The sequence below is a fragment of the Pezoporus wallicus genome, unplaced genomic scaffold (assembly GCF_028554395.1).
Source record: "Pezoporus wallicus isolate ANWC-B61680 ecotype Strahan unplaced genomic scaffold, APGP_CSIRO_Pwel_v1 scaffold_6362, whole genome shotgun sequence".
NCBI classification, from domain to species: Eukaryota; Metazoa; Chordata; class Aves; order Psittaciformes; family Psittacidae; genus Pezoporus; species Pezoporus wallicus.
In genome coordinates, this window is record NW_026637663.1 from 4,110,274 (window position 1) to 4,133,528 (window position 23,255).

Sequence of the window (23,255 nt, forward strand, 5' to 3'; positions counted from 1 at the left end):
GTTTCACACAAGCTGTAATTCATTGGTAGTCCTCAAATCAGCTCATCATGCTCATCCACGTGTGTTCTGAATGTTTGGTTCTACGCTGCCATGAATGTGATGTATGAGTATTTGAAGGGAAAGATGAAAATGAGTATTCTTCTTCTGTGAAAACTAAGGTATCTAATGTTAGTGATTCTATTCTACATGAAAGATACAGTTTAAAATGAATTTTTTGGGGCAGCTACTCTGTAGCTTCCAAATATAAATAAAAATGACCGTGTTGCTCCTTATGCTTCAGTTCTTCTGCAGACTGCCTTAGCTTGTTTCAGTGTAGCCTAAGTTAATAGAAAATCTGAAGAGAATGAAAAGGAAACAAAGTGTGCCAAAAGATAATATTTGTTCAAAGAGATGTGCTAAAAAAATTCTTTATATACTGAAGCCAGTATAAATAACTGCTTGTAGTTCTGAGGATTTTGTGCCTGTTGCCAAAATTGTCAGTGTAGAAGCAGCTGTGGATTTTTTTCTTGTGCTGTGATTACGTGATGATGATATTTGTGTTCTCCATTCAAAACGGGTGTTAGCCACCAGATTATTATATAGTGTACATGATTGAGTATATCAGTTGCCAGTAGAGAAACAACTTGTTCTTGAGTATGCAGAGTAAGTTTGTTAGAGCTAATTCAGACTAACTCAGTTGAAAATTAAGTCTGCTGCATTTCGGACGTTTGTCATTTCTGATGCTTTCTCTCTTCCCCTAGCTTTTCAAGTGGTGAAATCTCAGCTAAAATGATTTTCCAGAAGAGAAATAGGTTATGAAACATAAGTTATTTTAATCTCTTGTTTGCTGCTACAGTTTTGTGTGACTTCTTGTGTCTGTGGCTTCCTGTGGTCAGATGAAAGCATAAAATTTATGTTTCAGTTTCACTTCAGTGCTGAAAATTTTGAAAGCAGGTGTAGCAATTTTGAAGTAAAAACTGGACTTACTGATCCATGTTTTTGCTGCACAGCCCACAGTATTGTAAGATTTAATGCTTTGAGAACAATGCTGTTTAAATGTTACTTTTCACTTGGCAGCTTGGTTAATACACTTAAGTAATACCTAGTGATACTTGAATAAACTTATTAATAGCATTTTATGCAAGTAGGGATTCCATGAATTATGAAATTTAATTTTTTTTTTTTCTTGGAGCACCAAGAAATGAAGTATAGCCTAAAATAAGAGAAAACATTGTGTCAGTTCTTGGTTTGTTGCAGTTTAGTGAAAGAAACCTGGATTTGAATCAGATTATCCATTTTGAACTTCTTTGTTTATAGCTACTCAACTCCCTCTTGCAAGTAAATTGGTGTGGGTAATACAGGTGTCATTGATAGAAACAGTAGTTAAGCACCTGTTTGTGATATTCCCTGGTGCTGTCAAGGAGTTTTTGTTACTTTACAATGAAGTAGAAGGACTTTCGGGTGTATATAGAGGTTGCCTAGGTCTTTGATGCCATACTTGTCTCCATTTTTTCATTATCTCTTGGGAGGTAGTCAGTAGAACCAAATTTACTTTTTTTGGTCACTGTGTACTCAGTAACTGCACCCTTGAGTTGGCAGATTCCTCACTGCTAAACGGTGCACCATTTCATTTCCAAATGCTATAGTTAATCTTATAACTAGCAGATAGTATAGATGCTTTTTGTATTTTTTGTTAGGCATAGATTTCTAGTTTGGGGGTTTTTTTTGCTTTCTAGAAGCTTTGTTATAAAAATTGCAAAAAAACTGGTTTTATACACCTTTTAAATGATGTGAACAATCTTGTATAAGTTCTAAGGAGCTGCATATAATGTTTATCTAAACACCTGAATTTCATAAACAGTATAAATAGGCAGCAGATTTATAGAAATAAGGTATTTGTGGTGCAGTTAAAACCCCAAAATGTCACATCCCCTTTTCCCAAAAAAACCTCCAAACCCCAAAACAAGAAGACAAACAAAAAGCCCTGAAATCACAAAAAAAAACGAAACAAAACCAGAGTAGATTTTTTTTTTTTTTCTTTCAAGCTACCATGATGCTTATGTAGAGAGGAAGAAAGTGACATTAAGATTGGGGAAAGATTAGAGGAAGACTGTCATGCTAGATTATAATCTGTTACTGTATTTAATACCTAATATACATTTTTCCCCCCACAGAAATTAGCAGAGTACGGAAAGACATGTATAACGACACATTAAATGGTAGTACGGAGAAGAGAAGTGCAGAATTACCAGATGCTGTGGGACCTATTGTACAGTTACAAGAGAAACTATATGTGCCTGTAAAAGAATATCCAGATGTAAGTATATCTTTTTAGTCCCTAAATTATTTTTTGATCCTTGTGGTCGTCTTTAAATGTAAATTTCATGTGATGCTACCCTTGGATCACACTGAATTGCTTTTGATGAGATACTTGTTAGGAATGCAGTGTATGTTCTGGTTGGTGGCTTGATTTGTAGTGCGTGTGAGTGGAAGAAGGTTGTGTTAAATACCGAACTAGTATGGATTATGAAGCTGTACATCTAAGGTCTGAATTATCTTTAAGTACTGTTTGTCCTGAGACACTGTATAGTAGAGTTTTAGGAGGGAAGTACTTTTCGGGACTACTTTTTTTTCCTCTTACAGTCTCTCTAAAAGTCAGTTAAAGAATCCTTAAATACTCTGTGGAGATCTTTGGAGACTGTACTTAATTTCAGTTAGTGTTTTTTACTGGGGTGGTTGTTTATTTGGTTTTGTTGGTGGTGCAGTCCCTTATCCATCCCTTCCTTCTTAATCAGAGCTCTTTGCTTGCATGGGTGTTCTCTTCTATTGTACACCTAACTTTTGAAGGGAGAAGGGTTTCATTTCACTAGAAGAACTATTCAGAAGTCGTGTGGTCTGAATGGTTTCTTAAAACAACTCATAAGAAAATAGTCCAACAATAAAGAAAATAATAGTGTTATTCCTCCCTAATATTTTAGATGTCCTTCTGCAGTGGAGGAGTGCACAGTCCAAGTGAGGCATTTGCACATTGAAGTGGTATAAAGAGGAAGAAAGTACAGAACAGCAAAAAATTGAAATAACACTTGTGTATCTCTGTGGCTTTTCTTTGGATCATTAATAAAATTAAGCTCTCCAAATTGGATTTTATTATTTATCCTGGTTTCAGCTGAGATATAGTTTATTTTCTTCCTAGTAGCTGGTATAGTGCTTTGTTTTAGATTTAGTATGAGAATAATGTTGATAAGACCTATGATGAACTTTTTAGGTCTCTCATGCTCTGCCAGGGAAAAGGGGGGGCACAAGAAGCCAGGAGGGAGCACAGCCAGGACAGCTGACCCAAACTAACCAAAGGAATACTCCATACCATAAAATATCATGCCATACTCCATTAAGAAAATTGAGTGCAAGTCATTATTCAGAACAGAAGAATTAAATGAATGTCTCTTCTCCCTTTTCAGCATTCACAAAGCTGTTTTGATGCTTTTGGGTTAAAATACCTGTACAGAGGAAAGTATTCAGAGAATTTCATCTCCTTCCCCTTTCGTTTTTCTTCAAAATTAAGTAATGCATATACATATATACATACCTATATGTACACAAGCACATGCATACATATCTTCACAGCAAAAAATAATAGATTCTTCTGAAACTCCATGGTATTACATATTTTTGAGAGGAAAAGGTTGCCCTGAGATACTGTGGGTGCTCCATCACTGGCAATGTTCAAGACCAGGTTGGAGGGGGCTTTGAGCAGTGTAGTCTTCTGAAATATGTCCCTGCTCATGGCAGGGGGGTTGGAACTAGATGAGCTTTAAGGTCCCTTCCAACCCAAACTGTTCTGTGATTCTGTGAACTTTGCTATCAGTTGTGCCATAAAGCGATACAAGTAGCTCTGTACTTAAATATCTGTATATACCTTAGAGTTACATTGCTTATTGGCTTTTTAAAACATAGCTTAGTTGTTGAAATCTTTGGGTTTATAATTTGACAATGCATCCTTGCAAGGAGTTGCCTTAGTTATCAGTTGTAGTTTTTACGGAACTTGATGCTTGCTGTACCAGAATCATGAGATAGGAGGAAGGAAAAGGGATTGGATTTCCTATAATTATTATTAAGCTTTTCTTCTAGAAATCAAACATGGTGTAACTTCGCTCTTCACTGCCAGTTAATAATTAAGTATAGTGTAAATAAGCAGGAGAGTTTGTCTGTACTTATGGTCAAAGCACTTGTGTAACAGGGTGTACGATTTCTTAGCTAATATTAGGTCTTTGTGTGCATTCAGAAAAATGCTCTTGAAGTGGTCACTAATTTATTTCAATAAACTTTTACAACTTCAGAAGTTGGAGAGATTTAGATTTGTATACATGTGACCTAGAATAAAATGATAGTTGGTTCTTGTGAGATGATGTAAAATGTTTGCTAGAAAATGTACAGCTTCTACCATTCTGGTGGTACTTGGCAATTCAAGCTTCATTGAGGAGCCAAGCCCAGTGTTCTCCTTGTGCTCCTGCTTGTCCACATGTTCTCTGTATTTCTTTGTAGATCCCATAATGGGATCTGCACATCCTCAGTAATTAGTAAAGAAGCTAGAATATACCACTACATACAAAAAGGAAAGATCTGTCTCCAAGTTACATCTGTCTCCAAGTTAGAAATTAAATAATCTGCTTTGCATTCAGGCTTGTACAGCATTCAGAAGGTCTGGACTACAGTGATTGCTACTTGTCTGTAAATTTCACTTTTAATGTTTAATTTTGCCTGTAAAGATAATTTAATTGTAATCACAGAGTTATGTGAAACTTCTTACTCATATCTAGCAATTGATTTGTTATCAGATACAGGGAAGACATGCTGTGCCCACTATCACAGTGAGTGTCAAATAAATCCAGTTAATTCTTTCTGTTGTTGTCATTCTCTTCTGACAATCTTGTCTGCCTTACAAAGGCATAAAGATGGATAAAATTAAATATTACGCAAAGAAGGGTGACCAGAAGCTGTTTTCTAATTTAGATTTAGCAATATTTTTAGAAATAATGTTCTAATAAACTTTTATTCTTTGACTTAGCTCAGTGTCCAGCTGGTGACCACTAACAAGTGGTGTTCCTCAGGGATAGGTGTTGGGACCGGTCTTGTTCAACACCTTTGTCAGTGGCATGGGCAGTGGGATTGAGTGCACTCTCAGCAAGTTTGCCGATGACACCAAGCTGTGTGGTTCGCTTGATATGCTGAAGGGAAGGAATGCCATCCAGACAGACCTTGACATGCTTGTGAGGTGGGCTGTTGCCAGCCTCATGAAGTTTAACCATGCCAAGTGCAAGGTCCTACACCTGGGTCGGAGCAATCCCAGGCACAGCTACAGGTTGGGCAGAGAAGAGATTCAGAGCAGCCCTGTGGAGAAGGACCTGGGGGTCTTGGTCGATGAGAAAATGAACATGAGCCAGCTTTAGTGTGCACTCACAGCCCAGAAAGCCAACCGTATCCTGGGCTGCACCAAAAGGAGTGTGACCAGCAGGTCAAAGGAGGTAATCCTGCCCTTCTACTCTGGAGTATTGTGTGCAGTTCTGGTGTCCTCAACATAAAAAGGACACGGAACTGTTGGAAGGGCCACGAGGATGATCAGGGGACTGGAGCACCTCCCGTATAAAGATAGGCTGAGAAAGTTGGGGCTGTTGAGCCTGGAGAAGAGAAGGCTGTGTGGAGACCTCATAGCAGCCTTCCAGTATCTGAAGGGGGACTACGGGGATGCTGGGGAGGGACTCTAGAGGCTGTAGTGACAGGACAATGGGTAATGGGTTAAAACTTAAACAGGGGAAGTTTAGATTGGATATAAGGAGGAAATGCTTTCCTGTTAGGTGGTGAGGCCCTGGAATAGGTTGCCCAGGGAGGTTGTGAATGCTGGATCCCTGGTGGTGTTCAAGGCCAGGTTGGACAGATCCTTGGGTGAGATGGTTTAGTGTGAGGCATCCCTGCCTGTGGCAGGGGGGTTGGAACTAGATGATCTTAAGGTCCTTTCCAACCCTAAGTATTCTTATGATTCTGTGACTTATAGTTGTAAGCATATTGATTAATTGACTGCAGTGAATACTGAATAGTACTTCAGTGTAATTCTGTGCACAGAATCCTAAATTGAGGCATTAAAATAATGGTCTGTCATAAGTTTAAGCTTACTTGGTTTATGTATATATAAACATATGCATGTATGTGTAATACATGAAATGGTAAATCTTTATAGCCTGCATTACTTCAATACTATGGTTTAACTGAATACCTGCACAGAGGAAAGAATATATAAAATACAATTACAAAACTAAAATATATATAATCACCTATAGTATCTTAATTTAGATTGTTGAGTTCTTACTGAGTATTTTTATGCTAAGATTTATTCGAAGACCATAGCTGATGCGGGGTTCGAACTTACAAAAAGCAATTGTATGAAACAGCCTGTTGATTTTAAATGCTAACTCTGTAGGGTCTGCATTTTTACTTCTGTACTATGAAGTGGAAGATATGCAAAAATCTTGCTAGAGAATTACTGTGTTTGTTTCGTATGTTATGTTAATAAGGAACATTATTATGTAATCGCATCTGATGCATAATTGTTGGGGTGCTCTGCCTATTGTCTCGTCGTTTTTCCATTGCAAGCTGTAGTAATGCAGTTGTATTTGTATAGCTTATTCTAGCACCGTGGGAAGGTGTTAGACCTTTACAGAGGTTTTAGTCTTAAAATTGAGATTTGAACTTTTGTGAACCAAGTGCGCTCCTGAAACCTGAGAGAGAAGAGCAGAAGGCACCTGGAAGATGAAATTCCATTAGGTGCCCATTACTTGCCCTTCAGTTAAAAATGTGTTCTCTCTACAGCTAAAGTTTGAAGGCATTTCCAGTTCATGGAAAAATACCTTCTGTCAGAGTATAAAAAGTTGAGATGATTGAGCTCTTAGGAAGCAGAAGAATAGAGGATATGCCATTGTTTGTGGGTGAATACTTAATATATTGTCTTTAGCATTTCTTATGCTTCAGATAAATGATTAATTTTCCTGAATTTCTCTAAAGAGCTGAGACTAAAGTTTGTCTGATATCAATTTAAACAGTTTCTTGAATTAGTACCTACCAATGTTAGACTGAATAAATTTTTTTTTCTATTACAATCATGGCTTTATTATTAATAAGTACCCTATTAGCTCTGATTAATGTGAAATTCTCTGTTGGAACTCTTCTGTGCCTCTTCAGTAAAAATATAAGAACTCAGTAATTATTGCATCTAAAGTAGCATGTCCTTTGAGTATACTGAAGCTCAAAGGCCAGCAGTGATAAACAGCTTGTGCATACTTTTTGACCATTTTAGTTAAAACTCTTTAATTAGTACAACAGAATGATGAACACAGGGATTCATTTTACTATGGGGAACTTACTGACAAAACATTTAAATCCTTTTTCAATTGGGTAATATCAGAGTTTATCATCCCTAATGTGGATTAGGAAAATGATAACATCATCTTTATTTATTGTTCTGATTCTTTTACTTAAGCTCTTCATTCCCTAGTGGTAAACAGAGAAGGAGGCTAAAAGAGCTGGCCTTGTTTACCCTTGCAGTAGGAATCAAAGACAGAATATAGCTGGTCCCTGTAAATAAATTTGAGCTGCAGAGTACCAACAGGGCTGAAGGCAGATTTGGCAAAAAGTCAGCAATGGATACAAGTACAAACGTATATGAAAGAACTAAAATAGTGTGATTACTCATTTCCAGTCCGAATGAGATATTTGGAAAAATATTTGAGGCAAAAAAGTTAATTAGGCATTTGAACTTTATATATATGAGAGGCTTTGCACACTCTTATTGCAAGTGGTAAGGAAATGGATTTATTGAGAAAGATTCCCTTTATTTAGATGGTAATGAAACAGAGACATACCTAAATATTTCTGTCAGTCTTTTTTTTACCTTTCTGTCTAATGTTTTGTGGATATCCTTCTGTTACTGGCCACCTGATTCACCTTTAGAAAGATAAGTTGTTTTTGAGCTCTGGTTCACACTCAGTAGGTTGTTGGTTTTTTTTTTTATTGTTGTCGTTTGTAGCACCTTGCTGAAAGATGACATACGTTGCCATAATTTCATTCAGAAATAACCCTGTGAAATCTTCAGAGCATGTTTGTCCTCAGAGACAGAAGTGTGGAAGACAGTCTAGAATATATTGGAGATAAATACCCCATTCTTTAGTCTCTGACAGTGATCTTCCAGGCTCAGCATCAGTTCAGCAGTACTGATGAACTTTGTATCTCATAATGAGAGTTATTTCTTCCCTATTTAACTCTTCAAGCATTGAGTGTCATTTAGACAGATGATTACTTAATCATTTATCTGTTAATATTCTTATTCCTGTTTCATGCTTACTTTCAAATTTTGCTCTTTAACTATTTGCAGATATTCTGCTTTGTATGTATGTAAGTAAGAATTAGAGAAAAAGGGAGGAAGGAGGCAAGGTGGAGGTAAGGCAAGTAAAGACTGTGTAAATAGCCCTTCCTTCAGCTAGGGATAATGTTTCCTGTGATATTTTTTTAAAGAAAATTTGGAAATCGGAGAAGAAATGATTTGCATCTGGTACTGATACACAAGTTGAACATACTTTTTAGGATACCAGTTTGTTATGGTGATGCATGTGTTAATAACTTCTTCAAATTAACATCACAGGATTAGGCTTTTAGTGATGCCCAGCATGTATATGACACTTCTAGTAGAAAGTGGATTACTTCTCTTGTTTAGTCACTATACTGGTATGACTCGTTATGGGTATGAGTCCTTTAATTTGACAGTAACAGCTAGCGCTAGGCATTTGGGCACCTTCGGGATGAGGAAGACTGAGGGGAAGCCAAGTGTAGCAGAACCTTAGGCTAAAAAGTACATCTTAACAGTTTGTAGATGCCTGTTGTTTTTCTGTGAATGGAATACAAACAATTTTAGCTAGAATAAATTAATCTTACTAAAAGTGGTTAACTTGGATAGCTCTGCTGTGGCAGTTTGTCTACACTTCCTTTTGCTGAACTGTTTTCTCTCAGAACTTCTCCTTACCTTGTGCAGTAGCTCTTGTATGATGGAATACCGGAGAGTTGTGTGCAAATACAAATAATGAAATGTCAGTTGTGGGGCAGAGAGATCGTAAAATATTGATTTTGATTTTCTTTTTTTTTCAATCTGTTCTTTCAGATGTTTATTGCAGTAAATCAATAAATAAAGGTTTTATACAGAGAGCTTCAGCACAACATTTTGGCTCCCTGGTATATATAGGTCAGGTGCACTTGGGTATACCTGCTGAACTAACTGGAGGTAGGACATACAGTATTTCTTGTGATTTAAGACGATTTTAAACTTTTTTTTCCTCTGGTTAGTTAAGAGAGGAGACCTTTAAAACTTTTTTATTTCTCCCACCTTGTCTACCCCGCATCATATCAGGTGGTCCTTTTAACTGGCCTATTAGGTATTTCTTCCTTTTTAGGAGCTCTGTAGCTTAGGTATTTCTGTTTACACGCTCAGATTTTTATGCACTTAGTTGCCCTTGCAAAAGTAACTCAACACTTTATTGTCAGAGGACAACATGAGTTCTGTAACTTCATATAAGGCAGATCAGTGAAATGCAAGTCTTCACTAATGATGCTTGCTCCATGTTTTGCCAGGATAAGAAGGCACTGACCCCCATCCTGAATTGCTATTAGAAGTAGTTTTGAGCGCCTGTCAAAATACCAGCCATATTATGTTTTCCTTGTATCTCTCCTAAAACTATGCACTCAGGTAAAAAACAGTTTGTGTGTCCTCAGTACTAAAAGGTCTGTTGTTTTTTACTAGAGTAAGTCTGCCCACAAGCCTTGGGGGTGCATATTGATTAAGAAAACAAACAAAAAAGGTGCTTTTTAGCAAGAGGATTTTTTTTTTTTTTGAGGTGTGCTGCTTTTAGGTTCTGCTGTTTCTGAAATTTTGAACTCATTAATAAAGTGTGCATCACTAGTCAAGGAAAGGTCTTCAGTGTGATGTTGCGTTTATAGCCTTCACTTCTGATTTGCATTTAATCCATAATTCAGAAGAATAGGAGTAAGCTTTTTCTGTTCAGATCTTTCCTTCTTCTGTGTTTTGTTTCATAGCGTAGGAACTATTGCTTACCTGCCTTAGTTTTGAACACTGGCTTTAGAATAAAACACAAATGCTACCTCAGTAGGTATCTCTGCATAGGAGATTCTGTGATTGTGTAGCTAGTAGGTGTTCATCTGTTGTTGTATGGATCTGCTCAATTTATTCAATTAGCCTGTGCTGTTTCTTAAAGCTGGTAAGAACAATAGTTGGACACAGTTGTTCATTTCAGTTACTTTGGCATAATATTAATTAGCATTTCTAAGCTTTTAGATGTTTCTTTTTTTTAAGAGCAATGTAAAATAGTAGAATTCTGTGAAGATGCTGATTTCCTACTGATTTGAAATTTACTACACTTATTTGAAACAGTGTGCACTGTTCTTTTCATGTACACTCAACATTTTAAACAAAATAATGCTGGTTGATGAGCAGCCAGTTCCTTTTTGCCCTTTAATTGCACTCATTTTACTTGTCTCTTACATATAGCATAGTATATGCTGTCTTTTGGGAAGGCTTATGCACCTGTTATAATGGTGCACATTCATCCACCCAACACTTAAAATTAAGTTGCTTAGATTGATTAATGTTTTTTCGTTTGTTTGTTTTATTTATTTGTTTTGTTTTTTTTGTGTGTGTGTTTTTGTTTGTTTTGGTTTTTTTTGGTTGTTTTTTTTTTAGAAGCTTCTGTTTCTTTAAAATCCTGACATAAGCTTGTACAGTCTCTTTCAGCTATGTGGTTTGTAAACAGCAGTAGTAACCAGAGATAGCGGGAATTATTTTGACCTAAAAATTCAAGTTCAGTTTTGTTACAAACATTACGATCTGTAGTTTCAGAGGTCACTAAGGGCTTTGCCCTGTTGTCAGGGATGCTTGCTTTGGGAAGATAACTGAATTATGATTTAAAGTTGTCGTAAGTATGCAGCAGTTTCTTGTAATTTTTTTTTTCCTCCACCAAGTACAAGTGGTCTAAAAATTTGAATGCTGCATGAAATAAATATTTCTGTAATGCTGGTCCAAACTGACTGTGATCAGTAGAAATGACCAGCTGTTATCTTGTTAATGTATTTTAAGTGCTGATGATAATATATTATTCAAATTAATGTATTAAGCTTATGGGTCATAGCGTTTAACCTAATAATTTGAATTTTATATTTTGAACTCATTTGACTGTATTTGACTACTATCAGTTTTAAGGTGACATTCGCTTTTTAAAATAAAGCACGGTTGGTGTCTCTCAACACAAATACTAAAATAATACTTCTTGGGTTTTGGGCTCTTCACAGTTTTTTGAGTTAATTTGACCAAAATATTTTGCCTTTTTTTTTTCCCCTCCTTTACAAGCAGAAATGTCTTTGAGACCTAGAAAGTTGTAAAAAAGGGCTTGTGATGCTTTCTGAAGGATTTCAGTTTCTTCACAGAGAAGGCAGATAGGCAAGCTGAACAAGGGACCTGGAACTCTGGTAGCATTCAATAGGGCTGGAAGGTAGTTTAGGATACATGTTACTACAGACAGGTAGATTGGCATGTGAACCTGAAGAGCATCTCAAAGCTTTATAACAACTCTTACGCCTTTTTTCCTGTAATAAATATGAGGTAGTTCCTCTTCTATTGCAGTGACTGCGGTGTGGTGGTGGTCATCACAGAACTCTTCAACATAGTAATGTCTCACTGTCTGTCTCCTTACTTTAAGTCCCTGGATAAAAGGCAAAATCTAGTCAGAAATGAAGCCTGAATACAGTAATTGTTGATGTGGTGCTATTTTAGTAGTGTTGTAAATGTTTAGAATAATACATTCAATATGACATCCAAAGGTGCTATTATTACTGTAATACTAGACTGTAATGCTACTGCTCTGTACTTCATGATGCTGGCTGAAGCACGTAACTCTATAGTACATATGTCCTGAGACTTGTAGCCTTAAATGCTCCTGAACAGTGGGCTTTTTAAGGTGTGTCAGGTGCTTTTGGTTTTGTTTGTTTTTTTTTTTCTCTTTATATGTTACTTTCTTACAGATGGAGCACAGAGCTCTATCTGTAGAGCTTTGGTAATTTAAAGCTTTTAGCAGGAGTCATCGAATCATAGAATAGTTAGGGCTGGAAAGGACCTTAAGATCATCGAGTTCCAACCCCCTGCCATGGGCAGGGACACCTCACACTAAACCATACTACCCAAGGCTTAGTCCAGCCTGACCTTGAATAAGTCATTTAAAGCAAACAAGGTGGATTAGGCATAAAGCACTAAGTATTTAGAGGGTTGTACTTTGAGATACCTTTTGCATTTCTGACCTGTTTGCAGTTCTAGACTTGAATTTTGCAAGAATTACTGATTCTGGCAGCTGTATGTGTGTATTGAACTCTTCTGTAACAGCCTTTTCAGAAGCTGAATGGAATTGTTTAGTTTTTCATTTTAAACGTGGTCAACATTGAAAAACATGTTAGTGATTTTCTTAGAAGAAATAATTGGACAACAGCAAGTAGACTGAAAATTAGTAGCCTTTTTTTCTGTTACACCGGTTAAAGCATTCTACTGCTTGATCTGTAGATAACAATTACATAACCCTACTGTTTTTTTCGAAACTTTTGGGAGGGAGACTTCTTTTGTTTTGATGAAACAATTGAAAATTACTTTGTGATGTGTTTTCAGTATTTTCATGTCAAGAAGTTCTAGACCTAGTGTAGTAAATGAATTCCTGATAAACCTGATGCAGTGCAAACTATGTACATAGAAATCAGTTGCAATGTACAAAGCTCCTTTGTTTAAGCATTATCATCCTTTGTTTAAATCATGAAGTTTTTGTACTTCTGATTGCTGAAATACTTGGAGCTGATCCAGTATATTTAAAGATATAAATAAGTATTTCAAAAGTTGATTTGTCTCAAAGTAGGTAAGAATTTTGATACCCTCCCACAGAATTTTGCTACCCTCCCACCCCCATGAATTCACAGAAACCACAATTTTTTGTACTATACAATTTAATTCTATGAATCAGGTTGCAGTTATGTTACCAGTACTTGAATGTGTGTAAAAGTAGAGGAGCAAAGCAAAAATTATCTAATACTGATTGTGATTATAAATTATGCTTTAGTCAGTGATTGAGGTAATTAAAAACAGTCACATGAATGCAAAGCATGTTTATGTTGTCCACAAAACAATGCTATGCATCTTTACCATGGGTTTATTTGCTGTGTTGCTTGGTGTGGTGCTTTACCCTTTTGTTTTTTATGAAACTTTTGCTTGGCCGAGTGCTGTTCTGGAGGAAAAAAGCTTTTAGGGTCTTCTGATCTAGAAGTGTGTAATTTCCGTGTTTCCTCCCACTTTTCAAGGTGACTAATAAATCTGTTTTATTATAAAACACTGAGTAATTCAGCATAACATTTGTTGCCTGAAAGGTTATGCAGAAGTTTGTCCAAAGTTGCAGTAACTAGTAAGATGAAATGGTTACTGAGGACCTCTTCTTTGCATGAACCTAAATATAACCTCAAAGCCTGTTTCGTGGTCAGCCCTTCCTTTTCCTGAGAGGAAGAGTGACTTCATTTCTCAGATAATTTTGGAAAAAAGGGGATGGTGTCCCTTAAGTATAAGAATTTCCATTTCTGTAGAGTTTTTGTAACAACAGTGTCACCATCTGTAATAATGCTCCAATTTAAACATATCTTTCTCACTTTTAATTACTGAAAATTGGAAGTCGTTTACAGCAAATTTGCCAACTTTAAGTGCCTTGGGTAATGTCACATGTAGTCACATGTAATTAAAAGGTATTGTTATGGAAATTAGTTGATGGACTGTATATCCTGAGGATTCTTTGTTACTGGAATGTGAGCTTAATGTGAACTGTGAGGTTTAGAGGGCACTGCTGGAACCTACAATTAGATTTTTTTGGGAGACCGATTTACACACAGCACAACTTGTTAATTCTCTAGATAAATGTGTCATGATTCCCAAGTAGAGCATGGAATTGAACAGTTTTACTCCTGGTGTTATTGAAACTGATGTCGCTGTTCTGGAAACCTCATTTTAGTGAATAGGATGAAACAGATTATTCACTATCTCACTTAAGCATGCCTACCATTAGATTGGTCACTGGATCTGATTCCCTGAAAGAGTTTTCTGTTAACAATCTTTCAGTTACTGTTTAAAGGTTTTTATGACCATTTAAAGAAGGGAGCTATCAAACTGTACTGTGGGCCTTTAAATGATTGCGAATGGGCCTCTAATGATAAAAGAGATTCCTATTTTAAAACCATGAAATTGTTAATTTGTCTATCTTTACAGCTTTCTCACTCACTGATAATTCTAAGCAATTTAAAATCCAATTATTTCCAAAATATGACCGTAATTAGATTAGTGTTTTTACATGAACAGAACATGTAGCATAAAATTCATTTTGAGGGATATTATTTTATAGTTATTTGACTTGGAATCTAAACTAACATATTAAGATTTCCTGTGGCAACAGGAAAAGGGTTAATGGATAAAACAGTCTTAAAATGAAAGCAAATATGACTTTAATGTACTGTTTGTATTAGTATGTATGAAAAGCATTGAGAAGGTACAAATGAAGCAAATAATGCAAATAAATATAATATGATGGGAGGTTTTCTGTCCTGTTAGATGAAGACAGAACAGCGCTCATTAAATATGGTAAAAGACAAATTGCTGCATCACTAAAGTTATAAAGTTAGTATTTGCATAAACAACTACACAATTTATAAACAGCAAAAATGAGATCAGGAACTGGGGGGAAGGGTCATGGAGGGAATGACAGTGATGTGACTAAAACCCAAAACGTTTTTCACCTTGGGTATGTTTGACGAGGCATGGCTTTTGTCTTTAATAACAGATGAGGTCTGGCTTTGTTGTTGTGTGTTCTTGTACCTCCTGGCTGCTGATCAGTCTGCGGTGTTGTCAGCTCAGTGAGGAATGTCAGCAGTCTGGAGCAAAAGGGTCGTTAAATGGCTGACGCTGAGGAATGGCAATAAATGAGATGGGAGCTAAATATATAGATTTGTGACATTCTAGCAGCTGGCTTAAGTCCTGCTGTTTCTTGCTTGGATATACTAGCCTTAAAAAGGAAGAGAATGCATTGTATCACGAGGAAGAAAAAGAAACAGCTGGTGGCTTATCAGTCAGCCTAAATGACAGGGAAGGTTAAAGAGTTTGGAAGGGCAAACTTTGAAAGAGTGCTTTTATTAGTAACATTAAATTCTTGATTTGATATAAATAGTGTTATCAAATTAGTCTAAAACTTTGCAGTTTTCCATGGCTCATTCATTGCGAAAAGAAATGCATACTTAAGTTGCTGTCCAAAAAAAGTACTTATTTTTGATTCAAGCAGTTTGTTGGTGATGTTACATTAATGATCTTTTGACATTCTCTCACTCCTTAGTGGGACTCTTTGGAAACATTTTGATGCTTAAGTATCTTACCATTTAATACTTAAAATACTTAAAAAATGCTTTTTTTTGTAATGGGTGAAAGCATGAGTGCTTTTGGGTGGTATCTTAATCCTTCCTTTGTTAGAGATGTGGAAAAGTATCATGTGGTTTAAAAATGTGATTTTATATTTGAGGTCTTTACAAAATGAAAGATAATGTTGGAAAAATTGCATAAAAGCCTCATATTTTATACATAACTTTATAACTACATCCGGTTCTCCAACACGGAGGGAAGGCTGTTAGAATACAAGTTTGAAATTACTCCAGCACCTGAGCTGGAAGATCAGTTCTGCCTTGTTACTGTTTACTGCTTCTTGTTGATCAAGGTTTCTGCTGTTTCTTCTCAGGAACTTAGTTTTTGACCTAGATTTGATTCTTTCTCTTGGCTTACAGCTGTCAGTTGACCCAGAGAGCAGTGAAGAGCAAAATCTCAATTATGGCTCCTCAATAAGTAAACTAGTAATGAACAAGCCTTTCTGTCCTCTCTCACATCTTTAGTAAGTGTCTGTTGGTATGGCACCCTAGAGGCTGTCCTCTGTTGGGCTTAACAGGTGATAAGGAATGGACCTGGCCTTTCCTAAAAGAAGCAGTGGGCTAAAAAGAGGGAAACTGTACTCCAGCCTAAAAGCCTTTAGTGGAGAGGGCTTTTTGCTATTTTTTCTTCCCCTCTTAAATGTGGACAGGCTCCTTGTGCAGCAGCATAATCTAAAACAGTGGGAAAAGATCGGGAAATTCCAGATACTCTCCTTTTAGGAGGAGCTGCTATGTGTCCTTCCTTAAGGTCTGTTGGAGTGTTCGTAGAAGGGAGGTGTAGCCCAGGAGCTTACTGGCATTTTGCAGAAGACTGCGCCAATGACAGACGGGGCTCATTTGTCTTCATGTTAAGAGCTGGATTTTTTTTTTTTTTTTTCCCCATGATCCGAGCAGCTTGTGCTTGTAACAATAGTACTGTCAGGCTGGGTTTCTATCAGTTTGAGATAGTCTTACTTGAGTTGGATTTATTGTCTTTGTATGTGTTCTACGTGGAGGGGAAAAATGGATTTGAGGAAATTCAGGTGAACTGCACGTACGTAGTATGATGATACATCAGATGGTTTTCAGGCCTCGAGTAAAGGAGATTAGAGAGATTTGAGCTTCTTTGCTCAGGGAATTTGATGTATTGTGTTTAGTCAGATTTGGTTTATTATATACCTCTACAGTGAGATTTATAGCTGTGGAGCTATATAGTAATTTTCTTGCATTTGGTATGTGATACCGTTTATGAAGTGCTGGCTACCTTTTAAATTAGCTACAGGCCTTTGCTGATCTCCGTTTTGATTTCTGTAAGTTTTTTAGGTCAATGCAAGTACTACCGATGTGATACATAGCACAAAAATATCAGAATAAATTCGCAAAACTGTAGTGAATTTAATAAACTTACCTCCATTTCCTTCTACCCGATGCAAGTGCTGATTGTTTACGGTATTAGTTTTTTTCCAGATAATCTAATTCTGTACAGTAAAAGACAAAGGCTCACAGCTTTCATAGTTTCCTGTTAGAGGTCAGTAATTTAAAACTTACTCTTAAATCAGTTCTGTCAAACTTCCTAGTCCATTTATCTAACTTCCACTGCTTCTATTTAAAGCAACTTAAGAAGTACAACTTATGCAGTGTTTTAAAGTTCCTTCACTCTTTTGACAATATCATGCAAGGTCTTTATGGCAGTGCTGTGTCATTAGTTTTCACAAAAAAAAAGACATCTTCCACTGGGTTTCTTTTACTTTCTGGCTTCCATCTGAAGGTTGTATTATATAATGCCAAAATTATACGATAAAAGTATAATTTTACTACAGAAAAAAATGAAAAAAATAAAAATGCCTTACACAATCCTAGGACAGTAAAGCTCCTTAGTAATCACTTAATTTTAAACTAAATGATAAATGTCTTGGCGTAAATACGTACTTCTTAACTTTAGAAAACTAAATTGAATATCGGTTAGATGTGGTAATTTTTCAAATCTAATACATTTTTGGTATGCTGTTAGGTACAGGGACCTTCAAATTCATCAAAATCTGTGAAAAAATGATGTTAGCTCTTCAGTAGCTAATCAGGCAAAACTGCTTTTGGGAGTAAAGGTACTCTCTTTGCGTTGACATATAAAAATATTTTTTCAGCTTTCCCACCTTTGACAACACATGGACACATGGTGTTTAAAAAAAAAACAGTTGGAATCTTTCTCCCAGGGAAACTGAAAGTAAATTTTCTGGGAAGACTGTTATATTCCATGGTTGCATGTCTGGATGAAAATTACATTGGTACACTAGTTAAAAAGAGAAATATATTTTGAATATTTGGATTTTTGGATGTACAGGAATTCATCTTGAATTCTTATGGCTACATTTTGATAATAAGTTCTGACAGATACCTAGTTCAAACAGGTGATGAAAGTGTATGTTGACTTCTCTGCCTAGTTGTAATGCATTCAGTTAGCTAGGTTTAGCTATTGCTGACGTTCTGCCATGTGTATTAGAATTTCTGTGCTAAAAATTAAACGTTAAGATAAATTTCTACCTATAATAACATTGTGTTAAAAAATTTGGCCGTCTGATTGAAACGCAAAATATTTAATTTGAATACTCAGGTTCTCTTATAAAATGCAAGTTAAGAATTCAGAGAAAAAAGGCTGTATACTTCAGAATGTTACTTGGTAAAAAAAAAAAGTATCTGTGCTCTGGGATTTCTTTTTTCTTTGATAAAGAAAGCTCTATCACCATTATTAGAATGACTTGAAAGGGTAGCTTCTGGTGTAGGGTTTTGTTTTTCCACCCTTCCCTTCTCCCCACCCCCACCCCTTTTTTATAGATCTGATCCATTGTATTTACATGGGGTTTGTAAAGCTGTTTGTCAGTTAAACAAGCTCTCAAAGCCTTCAGCACAGAGGTTATTAGAGGTGAATAATGTGGATTTAAAGGATTTAGTAATTCATTCTAAATCACAGCTATACTTTTAAATGCCTTTTTTTTTAAGGAGCATTTTAAGCATTAGGATTCAGTCTGCTGAGTAAAAACTATATTTTATTGACGTCACATGGATAATCTTGTTTGTCTAGATTACAGCTGGAGTGATCAGATAAAGATTCTGAGCTTTTTGAATGATCACTAGTGACTGATACTGTGCTCAGTCGGGAACAAATATAAATAATCTGGTAATTGACAAGTCAAGTCTAGCAATAAAACTAACCTTGCAGAATTGTGGTGTCTTTAAATGGAATACGTGGATGATTTTAAGATTATTATGTTCTTTAATATGGCTGTGCTGTCTTGGGGTTTAAACTGTACATTACTGCTTCATAAAACCAATTTAGTTTTTATTGAAACAAGCAATATATTTATTAAAATCTATTGCCCAATTAAAACCTCAGTTTTCTATAAGAAATTTCATGGTGTGATGATTATTTTGAAATAATCCAGAATGCTGTTTGATGCAGTTTCAAATTTGTTAAATAATGTTACATTGCTAGAATATAGGTACTACCAAAAATAACTTTATAGTCGAGTAGGGCTCAGGGTTACCCTTTGGAAAATTTAATACTTGTCATTCTTGTAACTAAAAGAATTTAGTTTTAGAAAATGAAAATTATAAATACAAAAGGTTTTTAATATTAAAAATTCCTAGAAGTTCTTATTGTGCCACCTGTTAAATGTTACTCAGAGAACTTTACTAATAAGAAAGTAATAAATCTTAAGGTAGACCATACTGTTTAATGTGGTAATCCATCCTTGAAATCACAAAAGCATGTATTGCTGATGTCCAAAAGGACATCACAGGGAGAGCAAGGTGCTGCTGTTCATCATGGATTCTTTACTTTCTTACTGTTAAAGCTTTACTGGAAAACACAGATAAGTGTCTGTGTCAACATTTCTTATTAAAAGGTTGTGTGCAGCCTTTGTATAGGCAAGGTTTGTTTACTAACTGACCAACATTCTAAATGTAATGCTCAGTTTTGCTTAGCCAACTGTCTCACTGCATGTTCATTGAAGATATTTTAATTCAGAACATAATGTTAACTATTCAGTGTCTGAATTGTACTGATGCCATTTTTTACTGGCTTTCTAGATGAGGTGAGTTGAAGGTTAAACGACACGAAGCAGAGCTGACTCATGCATGCCATGCAACATAAATACCCCAGTGCTTGGAACTGAGAATTAAGGTGTTTTCCCCTGCCCCAAATAGTGCTTGCCTAGTGAGCTTGAAAAACTTTCTGGAGATCTTTTTGCATTTTGGAGATCGCATGGAATCTCTACTGTTGTAATTGACTTAAGAAGTTCTACTCAAAGTATTTAATTACACCGTCCCCCCCGTCCCCCCCATCTGAAGTAATTTGTTACCAGGATTACTGATACACTAATAACTGCATTATGTAATGCCCAAGTTAAATGTTGAGCTGTGAAAGAGCAATAGATGTAGGTATTTGTATGGAGAGAACTCATTCATTCCGTAACTGGGTGAGTTTTTCATTGTAGCCTTTGAGATGTGTTATGCCCAAAATCTCTGTGATAATGTGTCATTTTCATATTCCGCTGGATGCTGATATTTTTATATAATGAAGTCTTTAAACCAGAGCATTAACTTGGTTCTCCTGCTGCAAATATACTGTATGTTTAGTAATATATTACAATTACATTTGTATCTTTTATTTTTGCATAAATGTTATTTACAGAAGTTTTGGAACAAGACTAAGCCTGTCTTCACCCATAATAAATGTCAATCCTTGCCTGTAACAAGATGAGTTACTCTCTGCCTTTGACTTTGAAATGGGATTATCATAACCCGGGCTGAAAAAGTATACAGCATACTAAATAAAAATGGAACTTGTTTTAGTGAATGACAGATCCACTGAAAATTGTTTGGCCATTTACTAAACTAAGAAGAAAAATGTTTTCCTATCTCACTTTTTCATCAGTGATACAGATTTTGCTCTTTTCTTTGTGACAACTGAAATTTCAGAGAATTCAAGCCACTTTAAATAGTTTCAGCAGTAATGACAGTTTTATTAGATGCCAGGGATTAAATTTCTGACACTTGACGTAATCTTGAAAGTATTTCAAATGGTGTGCTAGAGGTTTTGGTTTTGTTTATCCAGCAGAGAAGTACATAATTGCAAATATGACAAATCCTAACTTTCTGAAGGTTGTTATTCTGTGTTTTGTTCTCCTGTACTTCAGTGGTTTTGGTTTTGTGCTTTAAGTGGCAAAGAGACTATTTCGTTTCGTAATTTATGTGTTTCTTACAGCACAGCATTTCTAATTTACTCATAAACTTCATCACTTTAAATGCTTCATAAGGTCTCATTTAGTTTTGATTATATTGTCAGCCTGGAGAAGAGAAGGCTGCGTGGAGACCTCATAGCAGCCTTCCAGTATCTGGAGGGGGCCTATAGCTATGCTGGGGAGGGACTCTTCATTAGGGACTGTAGTGATAGGACAAGGGGTAACGGGTTCAAACTTAAACAGGGGAAGTTTAGATTGGATATAAGGAGGAAATTCTTTCCTGTTAGGGTGTGAGGCACTGGAATAGGTTGCCCAGGGAAGCTGTGAATGCTCCATCCCTGGCAGTGTTAAAGACCAGGTTGGACGAAGCCTTGGGTGAGATGGTTTGGAACTTAATGATCTTAAGGTCATTTCCAACTAACTATTCTATGATTCTGTGATTCTATGATTACAATGGCATATGTCACATACACCCAGCAAATATAAGTGGATATATTTGACATAAGCAGATTATACGTGTCATGCTGTTATTCACTACATATGTACTTTGGCATTTGCTTGGTTATTTCACATAGAAACCATGTTGCATTAAGGGGTGGAGGGAATGTTTCTCATGCATTGTTGTCTGCAGTAGGTGTTTTTGGAAGAGACTTCAGGAAACAACTTCATTGTTGTCACTAGCATTCTTGACAACTACCTAAAGCTAGTTTGTAGGTAAAAATTAACTTCTGTATGTGGTTACTTTTATCTGGGTTCACTGTATTGGGCAATGATAATGCCATCTGCTTTGTCAGCCTCCTCTCCCCTGTAAAATCTCATCAGGTAAGTCTGGTTTTCTTACCTGTGCACAGCCCTTGCCAAATTCTGCTAGGTTATATTTAATCCTCAAAATGCATGTTAATGCAGTTAGTGAAAGATTTTGTAATTTCAACATTTTTTTCATTCCTCAAACATTATACCTTTCCCACTTGATTTCTTAAATTTGTACAAGTGGCTGCATACGTAAACTTCTCATCCTTTGTTTTCAGTTTATCTGTGGTGTGGTCACTGAGTAAGCTGTGTATATGATGCACTTGTTTTTATTTGGTAGTAGTTCTTCTTACTGCTCTTAAACAAAAGCTGTGTAGCTGTAGTCTGTTGTGATGACTGGTGTTGAATCACTGGAAATACTTAACAAGGCATGAAATATATCCAAGGTTTTCTATTTGTGGAAAAGATACTTTCAATTTCCTTAGTCACCACCTATCAAAATCTAGCAGTATCTTCTATACTGGATGAGATAGTGGCAATAGTTGTAAGTAAAAAAAACTATTCAGACTGAAAAAATTGAGGATGGAGACTATAAATGTGGGCAGAAAGGCTGTGTCTTTAATCAGTTCCTCCTGTTAACTGTTGATGGCAAATTTATTTGTGATTATTTTGAGTAAAGAAAAAAATTTAATGTACATTATTGTAAATAACATCATTCTCCTTAATGTCTATGTACTACCTATCAGTAATGTTATGTTACAAGTTTTGTTTCCTTTATCAAATAAACTACCTAACTGAAAGTATATGGTAATTGCCCTTTTAAGATTTAATATGCTGTATTTTGCTTTCCACTGCCTCAAGTGGCTTTATTCTTATTTCAAATTACAGGCTTTCGAAGATCTAATTGGCTGTTTATCTGGTATCTTTATGATTACTTAAAACTCAGCTTAAAGCAATTCAAACTATTTCTAATAAATGCAGAAATACTTTTTTTTTAAATAACTGTATTGCTAGTATCATAAACCAGTGCTTCTTTAAAAAGAAAACAATTAAAAACCAGAAACCCAAATTTGCTAATTTTGGTGGGCCAGTGACAGTTTTTGGTGGGTTCAGAGCCTCGTCTCCCGCGTGTCTTGTCAGCATAGTGCAATCTTTTATCTTATACACTAGTATTTCCAATTTAATTTTGCATATAAATGTTTCCATTAAATGCATTAACTGCTTTTCTTCCTCAAAACTGTGGATGAAAATAAGTACTCAAATTTACTTGTAACTTAAAAAAATGTCTTAGTGCTTAGGAGTAATGTTAATTTTGCTCACAAGGAGTACTAACATTTAACAAAAAAAAATGGCATACATATTTATTACACTTTCTTTTGAATGCCTTTCTCTTCTCTGCAGTTTCTTTGTGTCTCTTCATTGCTTTGTTTCCACAGTTAGCACTTTAGCCTGTTACTCCGTCAGATTAAGTAACCTTCCCAAATGTTCTTGGAATAGGACTAGTAGGATCTGAAGACATAGAAGGTTCCCTCCAAAATGGCTTAACTGACTGTTACCTTTGCTGCTTAAGATAAAATTGCCAGATGTTCTCCATTATAACATCCAGTTTTCAGCTGCTTCTTAACCTCGACATTTTAACCACTGAACCATACAAAGTCTTCATCTTCAGGTGCCTTTTATTTGGTGAAGAAAAGCGTATGAAAATGAAATGAACAGGAAATGTCTTCA

General features: G+C 35.9%; 1 protein-coding gene across 9 annotated transcripts in view; it reads left to right on the forward strand.

Annotated features, from left to right (window-relative positions):
- The window catches only part of QKI (QKI, KH domain containing RNA binding), a 156,625-nt gene that overhangs the window by 38,654 nt on the left and 94,716 nt on the right, over positions 1-23,255 (forward strand). For all 9 annotated transcript variants that reach the window (XR_008971890.1, XM_057406918.1, XM_057406919.1 and 6 more), the window contains exon 2: positions 2,154-2,296. Coding sequence is in view for 8 of the 9 variants with exons in the window: in XM_057406918.1 (XP_057262901.1) it covers positions 2,154-2,296 (143 nt within the window). In the remaining variant the exon portion in view is untranslated. The remainder of the gene's footprint in view (positions 1-2,153; positions 2,297-23,255) is intronic.